The 27,725-nt window shown below is 33.8% G+C and overlaps 1 protein-coding gene across 1 annotated transcript; it reads right to left on the bottom strand.

The window, feature by feature from the left end:
• Positions 1–1,087: 1,087 nt before the first annotated feature.
• On the bottom strand, positions 1,088–18,528 carry LOC129217615 (probable cytochrome P450 4d14). Its single transcript, XM_054851948.1, has 6 exons — positions 18,452–18,528; positions 17,947–18,118; positions 7,669–7,842; positions 6,775–6,841; positions 2,772–2,951; positions 1,088–1,245 (listed from the first exon to the last, which is right to left on the bottom strand). The coding sequence occupies exons 1-6, from the start codon at positions 18,526–18,528 to the stop codon at positions 1,088–1,090; spliced, it is 828 nt and encodes a 275-aa protein (XP_054707923.1).
• Between the last annotated feature and the right edge of the window lie 9,197 nt (positions 18,529–27,725).

The raw sequence follows: 27,725 nt of genomic DNA, 5'->3' as shown, positions 1-27,725 counted from the left end.
AACTAAAGATAGCCTGCGTCTTGAAGATTTCAGCTTCTAACATTTTGCGAAGCAAACCCGTATCCCCCCCCCCCCCCATAACGTCTCCAGTGATAATCTAAAACCACGGTTTGAAACTTGAAGTAAGAATTGTTTCTGGGGGAGTTCAGACCCTCATCCCTTTCTCTAATCTTCCCATACAGCTTGAAATTTTGTTTTCAGCTTCAGCATGGGCCTATCCCTCCAAACCTTTCCTCCTAAAGATAGGATAGCCTGAAATTGACTTCAGTATTGAGCACAATTTCAGGAAAGAACCCCTTCCCCTTTCCTCTATTGTTATGAAACAACCAAAAGTTTCTTTTTTTTAAGGCTAGGATAGCTGAAAGTTTTGGGACCCTAACTCCCTTAAATTTAATAAGATACCTTAAAATTCACTTCATTTTGAATAAAGAAAAAGAAAATCCAGAGTAAACCCAATTCTCCTTTCTCCAAACTTTGCCTAAAATTGTAATTTTTAGGTCAGTTTTGAAACTTTTCTGACCCAACGGAGCTTTTTCTGCTTCCACTAAGAAAGATTAACTATTTGCTTTTCAAGACTTTTATTGGGAGAAATTTCTGGAAAGCAATCTATCGAAAAAAAATAAGATTTTTAATTTATCTGAGCATTTAGAAAAACTAAATCTAAATAAAAAGAGAAAGCTAGAGAGAAATTTAAACGGGTTAAAGTACGGAAATTAGTTTTTTTTTTTTTCAGGAATTTTTTTCTCATGGCGCGGGGCCCCAAGAAGAGCTTAGTATTTGCTACTTCTGCTCTATGGCTAATCCGGACCTGCTTGCACTTCAAGACAAAATGCTATGTATTACCAGTATTGTTGTCAAAAACGTTGTGTTTTTTATCTGAAGAAAAATTCCTGCATAGTTTGTAATTTACAACATTCAAGTCACTTAGTAGCGTTTCTACTATCTCTGAACACAGTTTTTGAATCATACATTTATTTCAAATGGTAAACATTTCAATTTTTTATGTCAGTGCACATCATTAAAAAAGAAAAGAATGTAGTAAACATATATGGCATATTATTTTATTCAAAGACATTATCTTACATGGTCACCTATGAGTAAATTTAATACGAATTGGTTTCACATTTTCAAGGGTCATTTTCCACATAACATTGATCTGGTCTCTGTGATCCAGAGAAGACACTTTAAAAGTTCTCAATAAATGACTTAGTTGTACTTTCATGGACAGCATGGCAAACTTTTGGCCTAAAACGTACAAAGAAATACTAAAGTTAATAAAGTCAGTTTTTCTACCATGAAAACCTAAAAATTTCAATTGTTACTTTTTTAGTGTACGCTAACAAACTGAATTAATACGATATTTTTGGACTTTCTTCTTTTTGAATGATATTGTCCTTTTTTTTTCTAGTCAATGATGAAGCAATCAAAATACAAGTATTCAACTACAGTTAAAGGAACAAACACTAAAAAAATCAGAATCCTGTTTTGATACAATGGATATGTTTCTGGAATAAACAGAATTCTCCCGTCAAATGCAGTTTTCTGATCAAAGGAAAAACCTTTTTTTATTTCACCAGAAAGGTAAGAGGTAGTGTTGACGCATTAGCAAAAACTCACCAAGGCCATTGGGGGGGGGGGATTTTTGTTCCTCACAAAAATGCACTGAAAGGTAATTTTTAAGTCTTAAAATTGATCGCTATGAGATAAAAATTGAAGCAGTATAAAGATTTGTATTTATTTTTAAGAATAAATTGAAGCAGTATAAAGGTTTGTATTTATTTTTAAGAATGAATTGCAACTTCTTGAAGCAAGCGTGGAAGGCAAGGAACAAATGCGAACTAAAATTTTTACCAGAACAACAAAGCCGAACACTGACTTAAAACCAAACAAATGTCGATTGGAAATCGTGAAAATTCGTTGCGTCGCATAACTTGTGTAGTTTACATTTTCTTAGATACTTCTCTTCTTGCTCTACTAGGTAAATTATTTTGTTGGCAGAATTTTATTCTATCATAAGAATAGACTTTCTGGAGTTTGATACCTGAGAAAATACTGGCTACACACGAATAAGTAAGCCCCTTTGCAACTCTATTATTTTCAAGTAGTTAAGTTGGTATCAATCTCGTTAAATCTGTTTTCATCGGCATCATGTTTTCGTAAGGACGGATGCCGCTCCCTTGAGGGTTCCTACATCGGAAATTTTCCCCAATTGAAGTCCTAAGATTTAAGTGCACATCCTTTTTAATGACGTTAAGAAAAGTAATTGGGTTTAGATTTCCTTTCTAGAAACTTTTCGGAATTGAAGTTTTAAAAAGGAAAGAACAGACGATCTTTGGCGGTGCTAAAATAAGTTTGGAAGCCTTCCCCTGCTCATTTTCTAAAATTTAAGCCTTAAAGACGCGATTGTAGACATCTCGGGTAATGTAAGGAGAAATATAGTTTCCAAAAATGGTTAAGGTAGGTTAAACGCACCTTATAACGTGCTAATCTGTCAAAATACGAAAATTTTCATGTAATAAATAGTTTCTTCTATGCAGAAGAAAGTAAGCGAAAGATGATCATTTTTCATCGCTATTATTTGACTCCCAGATCGTTAACATTTTCACTTTTAGTCACAATCAAAAATTTGGCTTTAAGTAGAAGCAAATTACTAAGGGTGACGTGGCCTAAAACGTTCGGGAATCACTGCTCTTTCTGGTTACAGTTAAATCAACAAAAACAATGCACACCTTAGAGGTGGACTAAACTTTGTACTCCCATGTGGTACTTACCTACGCAATTCCGTGGGCCGGCCGAAAATGGAATGTAAGCGTATGGATGCCTATCGGAGCTGTTCTCTGGCAAGAATCTCTCTGGAACAAATTTTTCTGGCTCTGGAAATACTTTTGGATTTCTATGCAATGAATAAATATTGAAACCAATATATGAGCCCTTTGGAACTATCTGATTGCCTAAAAATCAAAGACAAAATATAGTTAAAATTAATGTGTTTTTCTATTTATGTGCGTCTTATGTATGTCTATTTATGTGTGTCAACATAAACAAATGAAAACAGTGATTTTTTTTTTAAATGAAGTCGAATTTAAAGATTGCTTTTAAAATTTGGAGAAAAGTTTATTCAAGCTTTTTGAAGTTTGCTTTGAATAAAAACATTTTGTTTGGGTGTTGTGAAGAATCAGTGTTTTTATATAGACTGATGAGTTTTCATACTTCTCTTTAATATAAAACTCACATGTATTTGTTAAAATCTACGTACCAAAATAAAACTTGAATTTTCCAAAAATAATAGTTCAAAATTATTTTGTGTAATTTTGAAATTGTTAACTAAGTAAGAAGGCATAATGCTTCAATGCAAACTAAAACGCATATTCTTTTTATTCAGTGAAATAGCTAGAAGGATTTCAGAAGGTATGGTACATTTTTTAAAAAAATGCACCCACATGACACAAAATGTTATTTTGTGCTCGAGAACACAGCTGCAAAATTTAGGCTCTGGTATGATTTTTTAAACTCTTTAACAATTCGCAGTAAAGTACCCAAAGGGCTGTAAACCATTACGGGAGAAGCTTGGTATCCTTACTATTCGCTCATAATATTGAGTGCGCACTTAGACGACGAAAGTCATCGGATATCTCAGAATATCGTGTCGAATCTAATATTTTGTTCCGCGATATGCTACAATGCGACATGGCAAGGACAGAAAAAAATTATTTGATGTCTCCTAAAGAAATAGGGAGTTATCCTGCTGCTATAAGTGTGCACAATTGCGAAAGCGTAAACGTAGCAGGAATTCATGCAAGAATTGTCTTCAGATTATATCCCATAAGTTATTGATAAGCTCCTTAGCATTATAACCCCCTTTTATTTTTATTTACTGTTAGTTTTTGGTTTTTATATCGTTTATCAGACAGTTCTATAACTTTAATCATCATGTACTTTTAATGTATTGCATTGCACTTCATAGTACATTAACTAATCTTTTTATTTTGTAACATTGTCTAATCTTTTGTCATTAAAAAAAACATTGAATAATGCACTTACAAACATTATAACAGTTATATTCTATAGTCTAACATCTGCAATTTCATTAAAATTTATTTCTTCCTACCCTGCGCGGTAAAATTACTGTTCATCTGTCACATTTGTATCATTCAATTTGGCTGTATAAATGTGTTGTAACAGTCCAATTGAACCTTTTGAAACTGTTAATATTCTCATTTTTAGCAATACTTTAATCCTTCTCAGCGTGGTAGAACCATTTATACACTTTGTATAAATAACCTTCAAAATTTTAAATAAATCTCTCCTCAGAGGCGCATCAAACCGGTTAAGTCCTAACCGTGACAGGTAGAGTGATCTCTGGGGTGTAAGTGTGTATGTAAATGATCGATGGGATTCATGACGGGTTAAATAGGTGCCGAACTCATATGCTGGAACTATTCAAATTGTTTTTCGAGCCAATCGCGAACAATAGAAAAGTTGTAACTTATTAAATGTTCCTATTTTTACTATTGGATGTTGTTAATTGACCCTCAAAACTAAGAAATTCACCATCGCCGAATTTTGAAACACTGTGATTAATTGTTTATGAATTTTTAAAAATCCTGATATTTTTATTTTTTAGAATTTCAGTAATCCTTTTGAGCACACTATGGAGGCCGGATTCGTTAAAGCACAATCTAATAATCTTCCTCAAGTAACATCAATGATGGTATTTGAATATTTTCGAGAGGATGAGAAGTTTAATGTTCCAGAAACGCGAGGAGGTAAGCCTGACATTTCGTCTTCGAAGTCAACTGCGCGTCCTTCGGCTTCTCCCGCGGCGGAAGAGCGCATAACGTCACTTCCTGTGCCATTTGACGTCACAAGCGCTTGAACTTTAAAAATTAATTAAAAAAACTACTTATCGTATCGCAAATTTTTTTTTCACCTATGATGTTCATACATTTTACTCTATAATAAAAAGATAAAATTGAAAAATCGAAAACTTCCCTATTCTAGCCAAGTGAAATCGCACATTGCCGTTCGTAAAATTCTATCGTTGTTTGTGTAGATTAAGTCCACCATAAATGGCTGCAAGTGGTGTTTAAGTACCTGAAGTAACCATTTTAAATCAGTGTGTTACCGAAAGACCCGGTCTGTGCTATAAAAAAAAAAAAAAAAAAAACAGCCAATACCGTTAGGTAGAAAACACCAGGCTTCTCTTATCAACTGAAATTCATTACTTTCTCCTAAACGACTGCCAAACTTACTGGGACCATTCCTACAATGGTTGCTGGTAATACGACAACTTCGGCCCTGTCTTTTTATCCCGAATTCAAAGCTCTCCAATTAACCAAATCTTTACCAACCATGGTTTTACTCACTCTTATTTCCACAAGCAAAATTTCTTTGAATTTCCCAACTGCATTTGTGGGGAGCTTCGGGATTTCGAGCATTTCCTTTTTTTCCACTGCAGATTTACTTCTAATTTCCGTTTAGTGTTATCAAACAATTTAAGGGCGCAATGGAAACGATTACTCTTCATTGACAAAGAGGCCTACAGAAACGCTTTCTCCCTTATCGATTTTCTTTTTGAAATTAAACCAGTTGTTTCCCAACTTATCATAGGGCAGGGACAGTTACAGCCATATCTCGCTTCCATCTATGTCTTTTTGTTTTACTATTATTATTACTTTTACTAGTATTTTTATTGTTTTGCTCTCCTAGTATGTACACTTTTCTTCGTAATATGCTAATATTGTTTCATCCGATTTAAATCATTTCCACTACGTTCAGTGCCATAACGAAAATGCAACCTTTTTATGTAACCAAAAATAATTCGTACATATGTAACCAAATTAATTCAATCACTATTTGTATCTTTTTTTTTTTTTTTAATCAACAAACACGTACGTCATTCAAGGCAAACCAAACTGAGAAGATCTTGCAATCATTCGGGCCCTGGAAGATGTCGCTTACTCCACTGACCAAGCCAATGTTTTTCAATTAACTGTAGTCTAACCGTTATGCTGTCCGACCGCGAACAAATGACCCTTGTCAATAATTTGAGTAAACGACTCCATTCCCTAAAATAGGTAAAGAAGGAAGGAAGGACGCGTGCCATATTTTAGAGTTTAGCAAAAGTTTGGCGATATGAAAAAAAAAAGTAACCCTAGTATATTTTCGTACGTGATTATTTAGGCCTGAAAGGATTAAGTTGCAGCAATAGGTGCATTGAGTTGGTGAAAAAGTAAAAATGACAAACTTTACATTCTTTACTGCAACCCTACCTTCGCCAAATTTCAATTGAAATTAATTGTAGGAGGCGTTGTTGTCTCTGACCAATGGCTACTGAAAGAAGTTAAACTAAGACGTACCACTTACGATAGACCACTTACGTAGGATGTGACTTTTCAAATGAGACAGCTCCCTTGACCACACAAAATTAAAATCTCTTAATTAAGCTAATTTCTTAAATTCCAAGGTGACATATTCAAACTCTAGAACCAATGGTGCGCTACCAAATTCCGTTCTAACTTTCCTCCCCATATCGCCCTCCGATGAAAATGGACAATTCTGAAACAAGGTGGAGCCAAGCTCTTCGTGGTCAGACTTTATCGAGTCTAGTCGAAGCGTTACAGGAGATATTCCACTGATTATAAAGGCACTGGAGTCATTAGTCTACTGCCACAGCCCATCAAAGCCAAATTCGCTCTATTTTGGTAGGTACGTCCTCCAAAAAGGTTGAAAATTTCCGATCTAGGTAAAGTGGAATGCATGAAGCAAATTTACCTATGGCAATGTCTTTCCGAGCTATTCTTCCTATTCCTGGTGTAGGCGGGAAGAGGCGCATTGCTTCCTATGGAAAGAAATAGTCATGAAATTTACTTTCGGATAGGACAAGATCATTTCAGATTCTACATGTAATACATCTATTTCATAACTTTCTAAATAAATATATTGTTACTGTAAAAAAAAACTCTTGTTGTCACACAACTTATTGTTTACAATGGATATGAATTCAAGTAAAAGGAAAAACAAAATCCTGGTTGGAGAAATGTAACAACACTACACAATCATAGTATATTTTCTTGAGATAAAAGCAAAGTAATGATAAATTATTATACAAAAAATGTTATGAATTCCAAAATGAGTTTCATAAAACGTATTTTGACATTTCTGCTTTTTCTATAATTTCTAGTTTTGGTTCAACATAAAATAAATTTGTTATCCATAAAAGTTAAGGAGGGATTGCCCCCCCTGCCCCCACCGAATCGCCGCCCTTGTACCAGACAGCCCGGTAATCACATCCAGAGACTGCAGTTTCGATCTTATTAGATCTCATGAGTCTGGAATAGTGCATAACTGAGATGGAGGCAGATGTGATCTCAAACATCTGGTTCAGACTCTGGTTCTCAGCCTCAGGTTCTGCCTTAGCCCCTGGCTTAGGGGCAGTAACTTACTGCTAATAGCAATAACATTTTAATAATGTGCACAATTTCTCTTTTTCTTCAGAATTTAAAATAATGCACTTATCAACCGTAGGGAATTTACATTTCACGTTCTCGGAGGTGACTCTCCTAACACATTGATTATCGACGTTGTTTTATTTAACACAAAGAATATTTAACAAAAACATTCCTTCTGTGATAAAAAGTGTGTTTCACAAAGACGAGCATTACTCACTTTAATAACACATTCTGTATATTTCATTTTACATGTGTCTTCATAAATTAATGGTCGAATTGGATCATCTAGAAATAAAGAATTTTGCTCTTCAAATACTTTTTCTTGAATATCCGGATGAAGTCCTAGTAAATATATTATCCATTTGATCGCATTAACTGTCGTTTCATGTCCCTGAAAAATTTACATAAAAAAGATGTCATTAAATGCTGTTGTATAATGAAAGAATTAAAAATATTCTGCGGTATTTCGCAAATATGTAGTTTTCTTCTTATACAAAGCAGATGTTTGTAGAGGGTATACGTCATGCATTTTAATTCAATGGATACTTATTTGAACTAAATTTGCGTCCCAATATACAAGTTTTTTTTTTTTTTTTTTTGATCAAAAATTCCAGAATAAACTTATATAGAAAAATTCGAAGCTTACATTATAAGATGAATAAATATATTCATTATTTATTCATCAGTATTTTTAAAAAACTTTGTGCCGAACACATGAGGCACCTGTGATGTGAGATGAAATGGTTACAAAAAGTTACTAAAATGATTAACTATAAAAGTTTGTGCTCACTCAGTTTTCTACTGTAACATATACTAAACATTTCAAAAGCGATGGATGTTGAAAGTAGAACCAAGTACTTCAAAACAATGTACAGTGGCAATGCATTTGTAGTAAAAAGAATTTAAAACGTATTGTAAGCACGTGATAGCTAAAAACCATTCGTGAACTTACCAAGGAACCACATAGTGCAAAAAAAAAAAAAAAAAGTTAAAATAGGTAGCGATCGAAAAGGCAAATTGAGATTTATTTTTGCACAAAAATGTTTGCCCTCTCCCACCCGTTATTGAGATATCTTATATAATTAAAAATTGAGCGTATGTATCTATGCATGTACCTATATACCTATGTCACAGTTTCTTCTCCCGAACGACAGTGAACTTACCATCGAACCAGGTACAGATGGATTCGTAATTTTCCCGTCTTTGACTATTTAACATAATCCTCTGATAATAATTAGTGGAGATATCAATTAAAAACTATTAACTATGACACTTAGATTTTGACATAAAATCCCTATTTTTCGAAGGCTTTCCTCCATTCAAATTATTATTCAGTGCTTCATCTCAACAATGCATTCATTAAAATTTATAGCGTGAAGAAAACCATTGAGACGAAATATCTGTTGACATTTTTTTCTCGAATAAAAATAAATAAAATTCTGAGTTTTGTTTTAAAGGCTTTTCCTGCAATCGGGAGATTTTAAATGTTTCCTTTTTGGTTATTTTTCCGGAATCTGCTTCAAAATTTTACTGATTTTTTTTTTCTTTTGTCTAAACGTGATTGTTGAACACGCGTCACTTGACATTACTTTTATTTTCGAGGTGGGCCGTTCAAAGCCGGGCGACGCAGCTAGTAAAGTCTTAAAATATGCCGAAATTTTACGAAAAGCGCTAAATTTCAAGACTTGGCGAGAAATTGATAACTCAGTTTCACCTTCTGCTTCAATCTCTTGGAGCAGGAATTAGTAAATAGAGGGAGCAAGTGCAATCATTGGCTTAGCAAAAGCTGATTAGAAGACACCAAGTCATGTGACTCAACCTGACGAATGGCTGACATGTTTTGCGTGAAACTAGCGAAAGAAACCTAGTTTCTTCTAATGCTTTGCTTTAAAATCTATCATGTGACTTGGTATCCTTGTTTCACAAATGAAAATCTTCACTCCCTCCATTTTATCTCTTCTTAATTGTCCACCTACCAAAACGTGTGAAATATGTTTACCATTACTCAGTGAAACTCGCTAATCTTGATTACTTTTCTTAAATTTTCCGCAGACGATAAGATCTCATATTTTGTTAACGGGGGCAAAAGGGCGAATAATTCATGCATTCTCAAATTTTTTCACAATGCTCTTTCGATTGCTGTATTTTTATTTATTTATTTATTTATTATTATTATTATTATTTTCAGCATAACACTGTCGTATGGTTTAAAAACAAATCTTTGTAAATCACACTGAGTATAAAAAGCTACTGCTCACAAGTCCATAGATATAACGCTATCAAAAAAAAATTTATTAAACCAACTCGATGAAACTTTTAAACCTAGAAAAGTACCGTCGAAAGAGTTCAACACTTTCACTGAAATTATTGCACACATTATAATGCATGAGAGAAATGAGAATAACAAAAGAAATATGCAAATGCATTAGTAACCACTTACTGCTACGATAATAGTATTAAGCTCATCTTCTATGTCTTCTATTGTAAAACTGGGATCTTTTAGGTGATACAAAACCATTAGTTCTAAAAAAGCCTTTTTGCATTTTCCGTACGTACAGTTTTCCTGTTGGAACAACATATCTTTTGCATCTAACTTGTTTTTTATGACCTGCAAAAGTATAGTAAATCGATTTTTAAGAGCAGCAAAATTAAAGTCAGCAGTTCGAACAGGGGTGTACACTATTCTTAAATCTACTTCATTCAGGATTCTTCGCTAATAGGAAAGAAGATTTTTCTTGAATTGGAGTTTTTGATGCTTTTTAATACATGCTTAAATTTTGGGATGTAAACAACTCCCGATTTTTGTTCGGGTATAACAATACGAAGCACTAAAGAAAAATATTACGCCGCAGTATTTCAGTCGCAGTATTTTAGAACACCAGTGGTTATTCCTGACGTGAGATTATATCGGAGATTACAGTTAAGGTTTTTAAGAAAGACGCTCAATTTTTAAATGAAGATTTTTAAATGAATTAATGAAGCAAATTGCCGGATTCTTCATCTAAGTTTATTGCCAACAATTAATTACTGCCTAAAAAATTAATTTTATTAGGTTATAATTTATGTGCATTGCGTATACAGTACAAATATCTGTAGCAGTAACAATATTTTTTAATTTATCGTTTCTTGTTTAAAGTTGAATGATTTATTTTTTTTACAAACAAATGACGTACGTAGTTTTAGCTATTGACACTAAAGATTCTCAGAATAAGTTTAATTAAGGGAAAAAAAGTTTATTTTTGATGTGTCTCCGTTATGTGCTTCTTATATTGTTAATATTAAATGTTTAAATTGCGGCTTTAAATCGAGCTTTTAATATAAATTTCACCCAAAGCACATATTCCTTCAAGAACTCATTTCTGGAAAAATGAATTCACTTCGACGCATGAGCTACCGAAAATACGAAAAAAAAAAATATTCTCTCCAATAAACTTTGAATGAATAAAGAATGAAAAGTTGTTTTTTCACAAGCCAACCAAACCTTAAGATATGATAAAATTTTATTATCTACAGATTACTACTTTGTTTTCTCTCTTTTTTTATCTCTTTTTTTATTTCCTGTTCACACAACTTGGATCTTCTTGTGTTTAAAAAATTGTTTTCGCCAGCATAATTTCAGTAATTGGTATCTTTCACTAATTTTTATGAATAAGAATCGTTTTAATTCCACCAATACTAGTAGTAACAGTATATTCTGCATATGCTTGTATCAAAGACCGAAATCGGAGAATGTCGACTTTCACTGACAATTCACCTGAAAAATTCGGTTTTTCGCTGTTGTCTTTGGTACGTTAATAATGATATTAATCGACGAATGTCGACTTTTAACAAATTTCAGGTACTCACTTTAACATATGTAACAGACAAAAATGATGTTTTACAAAATAAAGTTTTCGAATTAGAAATGCAATCGCCGGTGGCTGTATTCGAATCTGGAGCGTTATAGGTCCCAGCTTTTGACGCTAGTCCTCAAGGAGAATGATTTTTTTTTTTCCAGAAAAAAGCAGCATCTTTTCTCGAACTACTTTTCCATGAAAACAACTTCATGGTGAAGGCTTTTTACACACGAGGTGGTTAGTAGAATCAGCTTTTCAAAAAAACTGCCTAACAATTAGTTTACTCACGTTTTTCGATGTCTTCACACAAGGCTTTGATTAATCAACTGTTTTTCTAATTAACTGAATTTATTATAGTAGCTGTTCGACCACGCAGCTAAACCTGAACCGAGATAACTCTCAACTACACATCATGCATAGTTGAGATGCTTGACAAACGCTTAGCGATGTTCCGATGAATGTAATCTACTAAAATGTTGATTGCACTCATCGGGATGAGAATGGTAGCGGTGCATTCACATGTTGCGCCGGGCACACCATACACAAATACTGTTGGTCCCGTTTTATCGAATATCATCATTTTCAAGAAATATTGTTCGATTAAGCGGGGTATTTGATAAAGCGGGGACATTTTCTTTACCTTTCTAAGTTGACAACTTTTGTCTTAAAAAGTAATAATTATAAATCAATAGCTATACTTAAAGGAAATAACTAATGTTATTGGTAAAAAGTTTTTTAAATAAGCTAAGTAAACAACAGAATGGTTTACTAATTTATTCATACGTTATAGTACGTATGAAAATTATAAAAAGTAACTTTCTTTTTGAGTTATGAAATGTTTGTCTTAACACCTTATTTCAGTGCATTTTTTTTTTTTTTTTGAGCAATCACGATTGCTAATTGTTTTTATTTGACCGTCCTTGATGTTGTGATTCCTTTTTCAGCTTGGACCAGGGGTCTCTGCAGCACCACCGCCCATCGGCCTCTGCAGACGCACCACCTCCGGTTCCTGACCACTGTCTCCCGGAATCCGGTGGCGTGCATATCCTACACACACACGTGCACTCATACACACCCACACACACACGCGCTCGCCTTTACACACATACACACTGACACACATTCATGCTGACATCCACACCCGTCTTCACACCCATACACTCACGCCTACGTGCATACACGCAGGTCTACGCACACATACACAAGCTTAGTCTACACATGCACGCACGCTTCCACACACACACACACAACTATGCACACGTAACCACCCAAGAGGAGAGGCAAGCTTGAGGGAACAGAAGCCGTTTCTAGGAACAATAACTCCAGTGAGTAGGGTCCTGCCAAAACTCGTGATTGCGAAAAACATAATTTAAATTCAAAATCTCAGAACTCAAATTAGTTTTTTTTTTTTTTTTGAAGAAAATTCTGTAATAGTGGTTATTGCTTGCTCCAAGGTCTTTTAAGAACACTTTTTCAAATCCTTTTCTTCTTTCTCGTCTACCATGTTTTACATTAATTATCTTTCAATTTCTTATCGTCTGAAATGGGTATATTTCTTTGAGTTATTTAATTTAGTTATCGACTGCGCGGATTGTTTTTTTTTTTTTCTTTTTTTTTTTTGGAATGGCGGTGACAAAAGAAATTAGTTAGAATGGAGGAAATGTTATGATGAAAAATAGAAGTTTTTTCAAGCCCATTGAAGGTAAAAAATAGTTTTATATTTTTACGTCAACAACTGTTCTTACTTAATTTATTTCTAATTTATTCAAAACAAAAAAAATAACAAAAATATTTGTGAAAGCTGATAAATTTTATTCAATTATCCGGGGAAATTATTCTATTAATCGCGGATCTTTAACATTGCGTCTATGGGGAAATATTTGGCTCCGAGAGGTTTTATTCATGTCAGTGGTGTATATACCCAAATAAGCGGGGCTGACAGTAACTGTCACGTAAAGGATGACTGGTGAATCATTACCTTATCTACCTGGTTACACTTCATAAAAACCACCCTCTCGAAAGTTGATTCAACTAAGTTGCCTCGTGTGTAGGAGGACTTAATTTTTAACCAAGAATTTAGTTCAACATTTCCCTAATATAGTGGTTGAAATTCTTATATTGGTATAATTTATCACTAGTACGAACGTTGACGCTAAATATTTTCTACATTGAACCAGTGTCATGGTGAAACATTGAACTTGATTTTAAGAGCGAAACAGCAAACTGTGAACAATCCTTGAATTAGAACATATAGTCTATACCTTACTTGAAAATTTCTTCATGCATTTTAATAAGCTCGAAAAGCTCCTTCCGGTGGGGAAGCATCGAAAAAACACAGAGTCATTATATGTCCATGGCCTGACTAAACGATGCATGAAAAGGTCAGAAAATCTAAAATGGATTAAACATTAGTATTAGTGGCAGTTTCTTTTCATTGATGGCAATTTCATGGATTAAACTAGAATTGAAGCTTATGACACCAAACTTCTTTCTCGTAATTAAAAATATTCAAGATTTTTTTTTTCCTGCAATAGGGGACTGCGTTATTAACACTGCCTTTTGCAGACCTAGAGCTTCCCCCAGGCATTAGCATCCATTCTTTCGCGTAGCACCACTATCTGCGGATGCTTTTACCACGAGAATGTGACGTCCAGTTTCAACACCAGATGGGGGCACCTCGACTATATTTGATGCGAAATCGCTCTAGGAATTTACTTTTGCAAAGAACACTCTAAGCCAAATGAGTGCTCGGGGGAACTTTTACATGCCGCATAATCAAGAATAAAAGAATTTAAAAAGTTAAAGAATTCAAGAGTTAAAAAAGAATAATAACATCGTGTAAAGTACTCTAGACAATCTCACACAAAACAAAGAAGAGGGAAAATTTAAATTTGTTTCTGAAAAACTAAAGCTTCTGCAATCAGTGATTGAAGTCAAACTTGGAAACAATTTTCACTATTTTATTGTATTTGAAACATTATTTTTCTCTTTCTATCGTCCATTGTTGATTCGTCTGTGGGTCTAAGAGTTATAATTTTTTGCATAAAATTCAAGCACGTTTTAGAATAGTTATTCATGCAAAATACTATACAGAAATAACACTAATGAACAGTAATTTCAAAGTTATTACATAACACCTGAAGTATTCATCAAAAACAAATTATCTTGTGAATTTAAAAAAAAAAAATGTGCTTAACTACTCAGTGGAAACTACTTTTCCACTGATCACAAGTCCAATTCCTGTGTTTTTTAGCCTCATCTGCAGTTGGTTTCTTTGATATTAAAACAGGCTTTAAGCTAGTCTCTTGGAGTCGTCGTTTGACTTTAGATATTGATACCTAAGTTTCACATTTCGCATCAGTTTAGCAGGGAGCCCACACAGGGGATCATGGCGTAAAATGCGCCATTTAAACTTTTAGGGGGGTTGAGTTGTATTCGTCAGTGTTTTGGGGGGAGGTGTGCCCTTGCTCTTAGGGAGGACTGGGCACCCCGTAGCTCAGCACGAATTTGACGGCTTGCATTAAACTTACTTCATTTGGATATCACCCTATAATAGTTATCTTTATGTTTTGAATTTTTTGAGGATGCACAGGAACTGAGTGGTCAAAAAAACTCTTAATGTAAATATATCTCTTAAGAGTACTGTATTTATTCACCAATGAAAATGTTCTGTAAGTGACCAATATACTGCAAGTTTTGACCTACTTTTCTTTCAGAATGCTTTTCAATTGGTAACTCTTTTCGACGAGCCATCTAGAACGAAAATTAACACTCTTGTTCGAAATAATAACAAAATTCCCAACTCTAGTGAAGTCCTGTTTCAAACTGGTTTCTAAACAACTTTTTTAATAATAGTGCATATTCAGATAACATCTAGTTTAACCACTTACTATGTCACTCGTATTATTTTTCATAATTATTAACCAATAAAGTAAAATGTAGGATTAGAGATTTACAGCAATATCAATGCTTTGAAAATCTTTATCCTACAATATTAAACAAATAATTTGGTTTGAAAATAAAGTGTTATAATACCAGTTTTTGATTCAACTAATAACATGTCTCTTGAAAAAATATTTTAGTTTATATTTTCATTACAGAAAACGTAACTTTTGAATGCAAATATTTTTCAATTTCGAAACCTTTTGTTTGTTTGTTTTTTGGATTTTTACATGAAAGTGTTACCTACTAGAGGTAACCATAAACCCAGCTAAGTTCCAATTATTTTACTCATAAATTAAAAAATAAATAAATAAGTGCCTTGTTCATGGAAAAAAAAGAAAAAAAAATATTTAAAAATCGGGGCCATTTTAATATCATAGTAATTTTGTTAATTGTGCAAACAATCAACTATTTTAATGATTAGTGGGAATATAATTTTAAGCTCTCTTAATTAAAGTACGGCTTAATTAGTAGTTTCAAATGTGTATTAAAAATAGTATTTAGTAAATTTGAGGACTTTACTGGCAATTTATAATTTTGGTAGAATGCCTATTACTGATGTGTTTCTCCTCAATCATTTATCCTCGCCTCAGAAATAATGACATTGATAAGGTGTGTCACAAAGGTGAGGAATTTTCCATTAATATAGGCCTAGTAGATACATTTTTCAGGGAAAATTTCTTTTTCTTCGTTACTACAATCTTCACATGTTAAGCATATGAAAACAGTTCACTTCTTTTTTTTCACATTAATTTACATCCATGAAATTCAAGTTCACGGAGGTGAGAGGTCAGAATAACTACACTAAGTTTTTCAAGCAAAATTAATCTATCTTCTTGTTTTTGACAAAAATCTCACAATTTCAAATATAGCTGAAAATAAACAAGGGGGCTCCCTTGTATCACGGAAAATAAAATTTGATGTCATTACTGCCACGTGTTAATGAGGAATGACATTTTGTGTTTAGGTAACGGAGGTGAGAATTTATTGTGTGACTTCTTGTCCTACCAAAACGAACTAAAGCACGATATTGAAAAATTAAATGTGCTTAAACAATTAGTATTTGAGACACTTGTGGAAGGAATAATAAATAAATAAGTGAACACTTTTTATTAAACAAGTTATTAAGCAACACAAACAGTCACACAAGGTGCGTGACATGCCACGAAGGTGAGAATTCACATGTTGTGAAGCAAAAATATACTAAAATAAAAATTATTATTAAAAAATTGTTGGCAGGTTTAAATAGATATATTTTTGATAAAGTTGAAAATCATTGTTAAATGAATTGTTCCTTAACGTTTTTACTGCAAAAGGCGTGTGACAGAAAAGTTACACTTTTTGAAGAATGACCCTCATAGCATGTCATTATATTTTGTTTCAGAAAAAAATAAAAATGCTATTATTTTTACTATCTAAACACATTAAAAACATTTAATGTACTGAGAAAAACTTAGACAAATGGATTTGCAATCGAGTATACACACTATTGATTTATTTTAAGATGATGTTGCAAGATAAGTTGATCTCGCTGTTATTTATGCATTTCTCTTAATCTACGAGCAAAAAGGAAAAAGACAACTTACTCGTGAAATAGTTGCACGTAGTCTTCCGCATCCTTTTTATTAAGTTGAGACTCAACTTTAGATCCCATTGTTGAATCTGCAACAATATAAAGTGGGTACGGTTGGTTCTCTCTTTAAGGGGGTCCGGGACACATTTCGAAAAAAAAAAATACATTAATCAATTTAGAGTTTTGAAATTTTTTGCACAGATTCACCAACTATTTAATAAGCAACCCCTGGTTAGTAGTAAGAAAAAAAAGTTCTTTGTTTCTTTTTCAATAACTGAGAACTCCTTTTCTGTTTTGTTTTTCTTTTACCAGTGAAAGTGGCATCTCGACGCTTTTTCAAAATCATCTTTTAAACAAACGTATGAATTACAACAAAAATCCAATTTTCTAAACACAAATAGGCAAAAATTGGATGACTTATGGTTGCCAGAATTAAGAACAGTCAATGCGAGACAGGCTTCTAGGAGTGAAAAGGGGAGGGTGGTATTTTTGAGCCGTCTATTCATGATAAATCTGAAAAATTCAATCACAACAAAGCATTAAACCTCACAAAATGTCGCTTATCGAAGTATAAAAATCGTTTTGATTGCGATTGGCGACGCATGCGCAGAGATATATTTCCATCATTAATCAAAAGAAGCAACTATTCGATTCCTCATGGTCTGCCGCCAAAACAGAAACATACAAACCAAATCAAAAGGGAAATAATTTTTGCGTTTGCTGCCATATAATTTTCTTATTGCTCATTATTTTACATTTTTTGTTTTACTTTATTTTTTCTATTAAAATAATGTCTCGTTCTGTAAAATATTGTAATCCGCTAGAATACGGGACTTTAGCCGTCCCGTATGGAAGTTCCCTGGGACGCGGGACAAATTTTTCAAAATACGGGACTGTTCCTTGAAATCCGGGACGTCTGGCAATCCTGCCAGAAAATTGCGTGTTTCCGAATCGAAAAAGCGGTTCCTTGAAAGCAATCATACTTTGTCCTCTCTCCTGCTCATATTTCAGAACATTTACTTAAGAATACTTAAGAATACATACTTATTACTATACACTCATTATTTTATGTACTTTAGTATAAAAATAATAGTTGTGTAAGAAAGAAAAAAGTATAATTTTTACCAGAAATGGTGTTTAGTACGCACTGTGAAATCAAACCATCAATTTCAATCCAAGGACGATGGGACAAACTTCGTATCTTCTCTGTTATGAGGAATGACTGTTCGTTGAAAACGGAAATGTATCCTCTCAGCACTTCCAAATGGAAAGCCAGTGTTACTTGTCTGCGTCGACGAAACCATTTTTTTCCGCTGCTGCAAGAAGAGAAAAAAAAAAGCCATTTTCTTAAATTCATTTATGATATCTTAATCCCCGAAAATTCTCAAAAATACATCCCAAAGTCAAAAAGATAAAGTACTTTTCTCTTTTCGGGAAAAAGTTTTATCTAACAAATAAAACTCCAAAAGAAATATTTAAATCAATGTGTAACCATTCTTGGGCTTGAAATTGTGTGCATAAGCATTTTATACATTCTGAATTCAAATGAATTTTAAACTGAACTATCCAAAAGCTTGAAGCGGTTGTAGTCATAGAATCAAAAAGATAGAATATTATGGGGAAAATATCAAGCCAAAAGATATAAATACTTTGCTGCTTCACCTTTTACTAGAATAACTGCTCTAATTCCTTCAGACATGAATTCATTCAGCTTGTTTTTATCCATCGCTACTGATATTGTTCCATGCGCACTTCAAAGCAGCAATGAGTTCAGTTTTGTTGATGAGAACTGGGTTCTAAATCTTTTCCCGGAGCTTTAATTTTTTTAATGAATACCGAAATTGATATGTCAGCTAGACAGATACAAAAGTCAATTTCTAACTGTGACACAAAAAGGAAACTTGCTGAAATATAAATGTGTCACTGCATAAACCCTCAGAGGTGGGTACCATGTAGTATTCCAGTATATCTTAAAACACAGAGGAGTTTATTCATTGTTTTAAGAAACGGAGTTTTCCTGCTCCGGCAGTAGTTCTTTATCTCCATGCCTTAACGGATATCGCAAATTACAATGTTCATTTTTTCACAAATTTTCTCAAAGGCTTCATTTTTTTAATGACAAACTCGAACACCTCTTCTTCAACAGATACTCAAAACAAAGATTCACCACTGAATAAAGCATTGTACCAGTCTTGTTGTTCCCATGAGGTTTTCATAGCATCCTCTTCTTCAATACTAAAATAAAACTAAAGTTCATTCAACCAAGTGTAGTTGACTTTTACATGACAGCTCCAGATCCTTTGGAATACTTATTAATGTAAGAAACAGTTTCAAAATGAATATTTTGGACGAGTCCCTTCAGTTTGAATCCAGATCTAGCAGTTGTTACAAGTTTCCGGTACTGCTCAATACACGGCTTTAGAAAAATAATTTTGATGACCCGTTTTCTGCAAAAGGCTAGCGTAAACAGTTTCAATCCTATGGTTTAACAAGTATGCAAATATTTTCTCTGGTTTTCAAATTCTCATTTAGTTTTATTTTTAAAGGGGCAAACAAATTATGATTAAGAGTTAGGGAGTCATTAGGACACTTCGCTGCCTCCCTTTGTGACTTTTCGTGTGCAAAGCGTTTTCCTTTCTCTTCTGGAAGAGAGTAACCAGAAGAAGTTAGCCAGAAGAGACACAAAGGCTTTGAAGCAATCTTGTAAAAATTTAAAACAGGGGAAATCTTTAAATGGTTTTGTTTTTGAAATAAATTTTAAATTATAGATGATAACTATCGTTATTTTCAAACTCTTGAAAATACTATAGGGTAAGTGCACCAGTAGTCGGCGAGTCTCCAGTAGACGGCCACAAGGACATAAAACAGCTTATAAATATAATATGTATAACTCAAAAACCGGATATGATGCATTCCCACATTCCTTTACATGTCCCCAATTATCATCCAATAACAATAAAATTGTTAATACTTTTTATTAAGTAGTGATGACTCATTTTACTTTAAATGGTGTGCCCATTATCCTGATTTGCGATTCTGCTTATTGTTTTGTTAAGTTTATTTTAGTTTATTAGAAGTTTAATGAAACATGACTAACAGCTTGAGAGAATGAATTCGATACCTTATTTATAGTAACTTGGTTGTCTTCTTTTCATCTGAGTCATATTTGAGGAAAATGGTTTTAGCTCTTTAAAAGGCATTTAAAATAATTTGAATTCTAAGCAATTCGAGAGAGTTATTAGCTTATTATATATTATTTATACATTATTTCAAATAATATAACTGATCTTCAAATGGGCTTCATACAATTTCAAATAGATATGAGAGCTGTTAGTAAAACAAAAAATTGGCTTGCCGAGAAGTAGGATCGATTAGTTTTGGGGCGAACTTCTTGTTCCAAAATAGCATAACTTTTCTTTTTTTATACATTACTTGAAACAAAAAAGCTAAACTTAATAAAAAAAATATACGTATAATAGTTGTTATACCTCGTCAAAAGGCCATCTCCAAATACACATTTCATCAGTCTGTAATGAGGAGCTTTTTCCAGTACATCCGGATGGTTAATTAGAATCTGTATAAAAAGGGAGAAAAAAGATGATAAACCTTCTTCTATTTTGTATATTTCAAGACATTGGCGCAGACTCCATGGGGCCTGAGGGGTCCCGAGTCCCCTCAAAAAAAAATTTTAGGTGGCAGAGAACCCCCCCCCCCCCGCCAATAAGTTAATAAAATTACTAGTTATATTATTCTTTCTAAACTCATAAATTTATCTTTTATTTTTCTTGTTTGAAGATAGTTTACCTTGTAAAATACGTCGGGGTTGGCAGAAATTTGAACAGTAAATACGAGACAGGCTTCTCGGAGTAAAAAAAAAGTGGGTGGATGGGGGACATTTTGGAGACGTCTCTTCATGATAAATCTGAAAAATTCAATCGCAACAAGCATTAAACCTCACAAAATGTCGCCTATCAGAGTACAAAAATAGTTTTCATTGCGATTGACGACGGATGCGCAGGGATATATTTCCATCATTAGTCAATGGGCAAAGAAGCAACCATTCGGTTCCTCCAAACATACAAACCAAATCAAAAGGGAAATAATTTTTGCGTTTGCTGCCACATGATTTTCTTATTGCTCATTATTTCACATTTTTTGTTTAACTTATTTTTTCCCCTTAAAATAATGTCACGTTCTGTAAAATACTGTAATCAGTTAGAACACGGGACTTTAGCCGTCCCGTATGGAAGTTCCCCGGGAAGCGGGACAATTTTTCAAAATGCGAGACTGTCGCTTGAAATCCGGGCCGTCTGGCAAACCTAAATAAGCTAGTAAGCAGGTTAACTGAAAACGAGAGGTGTGAATAATGATAGTGTTACGGTGCTGCAAGCACACTTAGAATTTGTCCCTGTGCGCGAACTTACGGGTCAAGTCTGTTGCCGGTGGGAAGCGCTCGGCGCGCTCATCTAAATGTTGCTGATTTGGTAAAAATATATGAGGGTTTGATTCGTATATTAAATGGGAGGCGTGATAGTTTTGAATAATTTTGGGAATTGTGTTTAAAGGAAAAACCTTCACAAAATGATGATCCTTGCTTCCTCGGAATCGACGTATACCAAAGAAGCATGAAAACAACGAAAACAGCTCACCGCACACTTTCAAAATCCCGAAAGAGTACTCCAAGGCAATACATTGAGGGTTGTGAAATGGTGCAATCTTGCATTATTGGGTGGTTTACTGGACTAACACAGGTCATTGCAGTTGAACATAAGTGCTTGCTTTTATTAAACCGAGGTGAAACAAATTTTGAAAAATCAACTGAGTTTTTCACAAATGACCTAGACATTGAGAGACTGCGTTTACACTTGAATATCTTAGCCGATATCACTAATGAAAAAACAACTGGTCATAAAAAACATGCGCAAATTTAATTACCTTTTTACAATCATACTGTGCGTGTTTGTATTTATTTTTTCCTTTTTTCAGCGCCAAAAAATATGTGTCAAGCTTGTCGAGTTTTCGGGGTTCTCATGTTGATTATATGCCTTTAAAATGCTTCAAAAAAACTTTAAACACACTATTTTTCAGATCAAATTTAGAAATTTTCCCCCGGTAAGATCCCTTTCCGGTATGCCCCCCCCCCCCCCAATATATTTTTGAAGTTGGCGTCTCTGGGAGTGCCCTTCCATGTAAGTCAAGTGCCCAATCTTATATCAATGCCTAGCTACGGCATTGCACGACTCCCCATAAAATATAACAAAAAATGTCTCTTGCTAAGACAGGTGACATGATCTAGATGAACCAGAAAATTTGTATACCAATTTTTAGATTGTTTTACTTTGAAAACGCCGTGTCACATACTGTTTGTTTGGCATTTTCAAGTTACAAAAATCTGACCTTTATTTGAGGGGTGGGGGGACCTCCTTGGGATTACATAAATCCCTGAACCCCCGGTGATGTCTGCCTCCCCCATCTCCCACTATTTTTTGCAACTTGGAGCCCCTGTTTCAAGAAATTTATTTGTAAGAGAGGTCATAAAATATGTACCCAAAATGGTGCCATGTAACTTAATATGCTCTAAAAGAAACACGAAATTTCGATCTGTTTTGTCATTAAAACAGGTCTCCTAAAGACGTGAAGATCTGCCAAAGTTCGCAAACTAAGATTTTTATGAAATTAGTACTTTTTTTTCTCTATATTATTTCTATATAGTACTTAGTATTTTTCTATAGAGTATTTTCTATATAGCATATACAAAATGAAATGTGCTAGACAAGTAAGAGTTTTGAAATTAATTTCATTGCTATTTTATCCAATCCGGAAATTTTTCGAGTGTCCACATTAATATGGCAACATACTGTAGTAGTATGAAGTAAAAAAAAAAGATATGTATAAAAATTGGAATTTTTGGCAGCTTGAATTCAAATTATGTTTTTTGCAATCACGAGCGTGTGAGACGTGTGTGTTTATTTACACGGGTGTTTGTGTGTATGTAGTATGTACGTGCGTGTGTGTGTAAGAGTTCGTGTGTCTGTAGGTGTTTGTGTGTATGTGTGTATGTATGTGTGTGCGTGTATGTACGCGTGTGTGTAGAATATGGACGCAACCTGAAGATGGTGCTCGCTAGAGGAGCAGTATCGGGAGGGGCCGTTCGACGGTGGTGCTGCAGAGGACGACAGGGGAAAATTCAAAAGACATCATGCAACAGTCAAATAAAAACAACTAGCAATCGTGATTGCTCAAAAAAAGGGATTAAACTAACCTTAACATATTCAGCTTCAGAAACCGCAACGTATATCCTGGAGAACAGGCAGAAGAAAAATATTCCATCTTTGTAGAGATGCTGGCTGAGTCCTGCTATAAGCTGCAATAGAACTGAAATTGTTTCTTTCATCAACATTTTTTACTAAAAATATGAAAGGTTCAGCAACATTCTCGATGAGACTAGTATATGCCATCTATATAAATAAAACAAAGACACATGCATGTGTGTTACATTATTATTATATACATGCATGTGTGTTTATATGTTCTCGATAGAAATTCACAGTTTACGTCGGATCTGGACCAAATTTGGCAAGGAGGTACTTGGACACCTGAGAAAGAATGCACACGTAGTTTCTTTTATCATTGGGTGATCTGAGGACTTTCAAACAGAAATAGATGTCTCCGAAACCATTTATCTGTTTGATAGACTCATAGTTTGATAGACCCTTTCAAGTAGAAACGAATTCTAGCCGGAGGAGGTAAAGGACGTGACCACAACCCATTTTACCTGCTTTAGCTCATGCGTTTAATTTGTTTATATGATCTAAAGTTTACTTTATCAGTGAATTTGATCTATCAAGTTTGCAGTAGATTCATTGCAATATTCGTTATTCAGAATATGACTTGCGGATATTTCGCAAAAAAAGTCGAGGCAATATGCTTTAATAGAAGCATTTCGTGAGAACATTTTGAGACAAATTGATATAGAGTGAAATCACGTTAGAACGAATGATAGTATAACAATATATCATTTTCAAGAATTAAATTTTTAGTTCCAATTTAATCTCCGTTACGTCGCTTAAATTCCATTACAACGAAGTTGCTGTTGTAACGAAAACTTCAAGTTCGTTGTAACGGGATTTTACTGTATTTCTGAAAAAAAAATAGTATATTGAAGCCTTGAGTGCTTTCAGAAAACATGAATATGCTGTTCGTATGCTAAATGAACGTTTCATTTTTTTCTCAATTTCAAATATTGAAAAGCGTTTGGAAAAATACTTTTTAAAAAGCAAATATATAACTGAAAGTAATTAAATCTGGTCTGAACAAAATTCATTTCATTTTTCCTCGCAGAAATTACTATTGCGGAAGTTTTTGAATCTTTCACTGCAAAAAACAAATTGATGTTTGCACCACATGACTTCCTTTTGCGCAATTTTAATGATTTATAATTAACTTTCAGAAAATTACCAACACGGTAACCTTACCTGATTCAGGCGCGTCACTCACATCAAGGAATAAAAAACATTTCAAACATTAACAAGTTTGTCACGAACCGATGTAAAAAAGCGTTTTAGAGATTACATTTCCCAATATCAAAAATTTTAACGTGATTCAATGGAAAACTCTCTAAATATCGCCAATACCACAAAATTGAAACCAAATTCAAAAGATAATTTCTTTCGCAAAATTTGTCGACAAGTTGGCTCTGACACCTCCCGACCAAAAACTTGGCGATGTACCGTCTAGTGTTCACCAAATTATAATATCTCTTGTCTGCATTGGAATTAACTCTGATTTTTGGGGATTTTAAACTTTTTTGCCCCCTCTCAAAAAAAAAGATGTAAAAGACCGTTTTTGAGTAATGCGAGATACATACGCACATACGTACATACGGACGTCACAAAAAAACTCGAGGTAATTAACTCGGGGATCGTCAAAATAAATATTTCAGGCGGCCATACGTTCTTAGGCACATATGCACCTGCGGTCGGGTCGAAATAACAACTCAACATAAATTCGGGGGTGAACAAAATGATAATTTTATTCCGATATTTAAAAGAAGCTTTTTTCGCGAAAACAATACTTCCTTCACTATGTAAAAAGTAGTAAAAAAAAAGATACGGGATAAAAGGCGCGTTAATTTTTTTCAAAATTACCTTTAAGTAAAAAAAAAAGAAAGAAAGAAACTTACGGCAATGAGCTGGTACCTGTTTGCCTTTTATGATACGCAGTATTGTCAGGTAACGCCAAAAACAGAAGTCATTAAAATTGGGGACATTTTTAACACATTTTTTAACTCTCCTTTGCTCAAATATTAAACTCAAAACTGCAAATATTGCAATGAGCAATGTCCAAAATACAACGATCTCAGCTAGCAAGAAGAAGTTCATAGTCATTATGAAAATTGAGTAGCAAAACAATAAAAGTTTATTTATATTAATAAACAAGAGGAAACTTTTATAGTTTACTTTATCGGAATCAACTTTGATTGTTTAAGATTCGTTCAAGTACCAAAGGAAAATTTTGTGAGGATTTGACAATAAATTGGGGAAGCTCTCACCTATTACACGCACGAAAACTCTGAACATCTTCACGTTAAGAAAAATAATCGTAGTTACAGGAGTTCTTTACTTATAAAGAGAATTAGAATTCGGTCCACGCAAGTTTTCTTTGATAAGACGTTGTCCTTTTATTTTAAAATTCTTCAGGTTTATTAACCCAAGGTTGAACTTAATCGTAACCGTTATCGGACATGCTCTACCATTATTCATTAGATCAAAGGAGCCGTCGTCGTCATTTAACAACCTCTAGGGCTGAAAAGCGTATTCTATCTCAATGCATGAGTTTGTATAAATACTTTTTATACTTAATGGAAGTGTGTTTGAAACTTTTTCAAACTTAAAAAAATGATTAGAAAACATTAAAAAAGAAGAACGTATCGAAGAAGAAACCGCTGCTTATTAAGTTTATCAAAGATCATCTAATTATTAATGAACGTAATGATCTATCTACAGCATATTTTGGTTCGTTGGTTGGTTTGGGGTTTTTTGGTGCAAGAGCCTTAATAGGCTATACTACGCCAAACAATTGTTAAATAAAAGGGAAAAAAGCCAAAAAAAAAAAAAATGAGTCTTATTATTAAAGAGCAAAAGACAGAAAACTTCTAGAATTTTGAAAAAAGAGGCGAAATAAACTTATAAACAAAGTGGTAAGTCTGGATGGAAGATGAAAATAAGTGTTTTCACCGTTATTAAGAACGCAAAGGTCATTGTCTTCAATAAAATTTTCTATTATTAAACCTCTACTGTCGGAATTTGGACTCCTCCAGAGAGGGTTATGATAATTGAAATCCCCCCAAGATGGCATTTTGGGGAGGAAGTTGATCTACAAGTGGTTTCTCAAGTCGTAAGAAAGTGGAATATATACAGAACATATTGTAAACAGCGAGTAAGAAAGCATTTTGAACTGAAATATTTGTGGAACACAATAAAGTTAGAATATTGTTTTAATCGTTTTTTTTACCTATAGGAGCGAACATTATCTATCTCTCTCACCTCACCTCTACAGTGGCTCCCAAAAGTGTTCGTACACCTACGACTTTCAATGAAATAGGATTCTATCCATTGGTTGGAATTATTATTTTGGTGTAGGTATTTAATTATAAGATCTATGATCAATTTTCAACAAAACTACATGAAAATGTTTTTAAAAATATTTAAACTTAATTTTTTAAAAATCAAAAACCAAAAAGTGCCGGAAATTTTGTCTCACAAAAGTCTTCATACACTTTAAAAATTGTCTATATATTTATTGAATAATCTAACTTTTTATTAAGTAATTATTTAGTAGAATATCATGCAGTATCAACAACACCTTTTAAATGTCTGGGAATAGATTTCATTCTTTTTTCTTCCTTTTTTTTGCGTAATTTCTGAGTAAGTGTTCAACCACACTTCGAGTGTTACTGTTTCTAGCTCTAATTTCGTTTCAAAGCCGTATTTTCGTAATCTAGCCTCCAGATATCTCTAAATATGAATAAAATATGACAACGTATATAAAGTACAAATTCAAAATGAAAAAAGGTTAAAAAACCAGCAAACAGCTGTTTCGGCACTCTAAAATACAAGTGCCATCATCAGTGCAATTAAAAACGAAGACAGGTTCAACCCGACTAAAACACAGTCGAGGCGAACATTGGAATGAGAGACGAGTTGTAAAAGATATGAGAGCAGTACCGGAAACGATGACGTCAAGGTTACGTCAGAACTACAGAGGACAGTTGCACTCAGGAGAAAACGTCACGGACAAAAAATAAATCAAATAACAGACTTCCAAACATTAGGAAAAGGGGGAGTGCTAGACAAATCATTGACGATTAAATTAGCATTTTTCCATATGTAATATGACTCCCAAAAATCTAAATCATGAATGGACGAACACTCGTGAATAACTTTGGCGGAAGAAAAAATAAAATTATGGCCACAAGACCAACAATGTTGAGCAATAGAGGAGCGTTTGAGATCCTGTTTTTTGACGTAATTTTCGTGTTCTTTTATCCGGAATTTGAGGGATCGTCGAGTCTGCCCAATGTAGGCCAATTTGCACTGGCAGGAAACACTATAAATGCCCCATTTGTCAAGGTTCTGAACAGGGTGTTTAAGCTGTGAAAATTTTAATTAATTAACAGGAGAAAAAGTGACGGAAAAATGAAACTTTTTTAAGATTTTGGCAATTTGTAGACTGATTTTAGGAAAAAAGGGTAAGACAACGGAACTCGAATAGTTCACAGGAGCAGGTGTTTGATTTTTGTTAGCTGAGCTACATAGCTTCTTATAAATGGTATCAATAATATCTGATGTGAATCCCCGATCAACCGCAATACCTCGTAGGTAATTCAGTTCTGATGAAAGTAAATTGGAATTTGAACAAATG

The sequence above is a fragment of the Uloborus diversus genome, chromosome 1 (genome assembly GCF_026930045.1).
Source record: "Uloborus diversus isolate 005 chromosome 1, Udiv.v.3.1, whole genome shotgun sequence".
Lineage (NCBI taxonomy): Eukaryota > Metazoa > Arthropoda > Arachnida > Araneae > Uloboridae > Uloborus > Uloborus diversus.
This window is presented reverse-complemented; position numbering and strand designations above follow the sequence as displayed.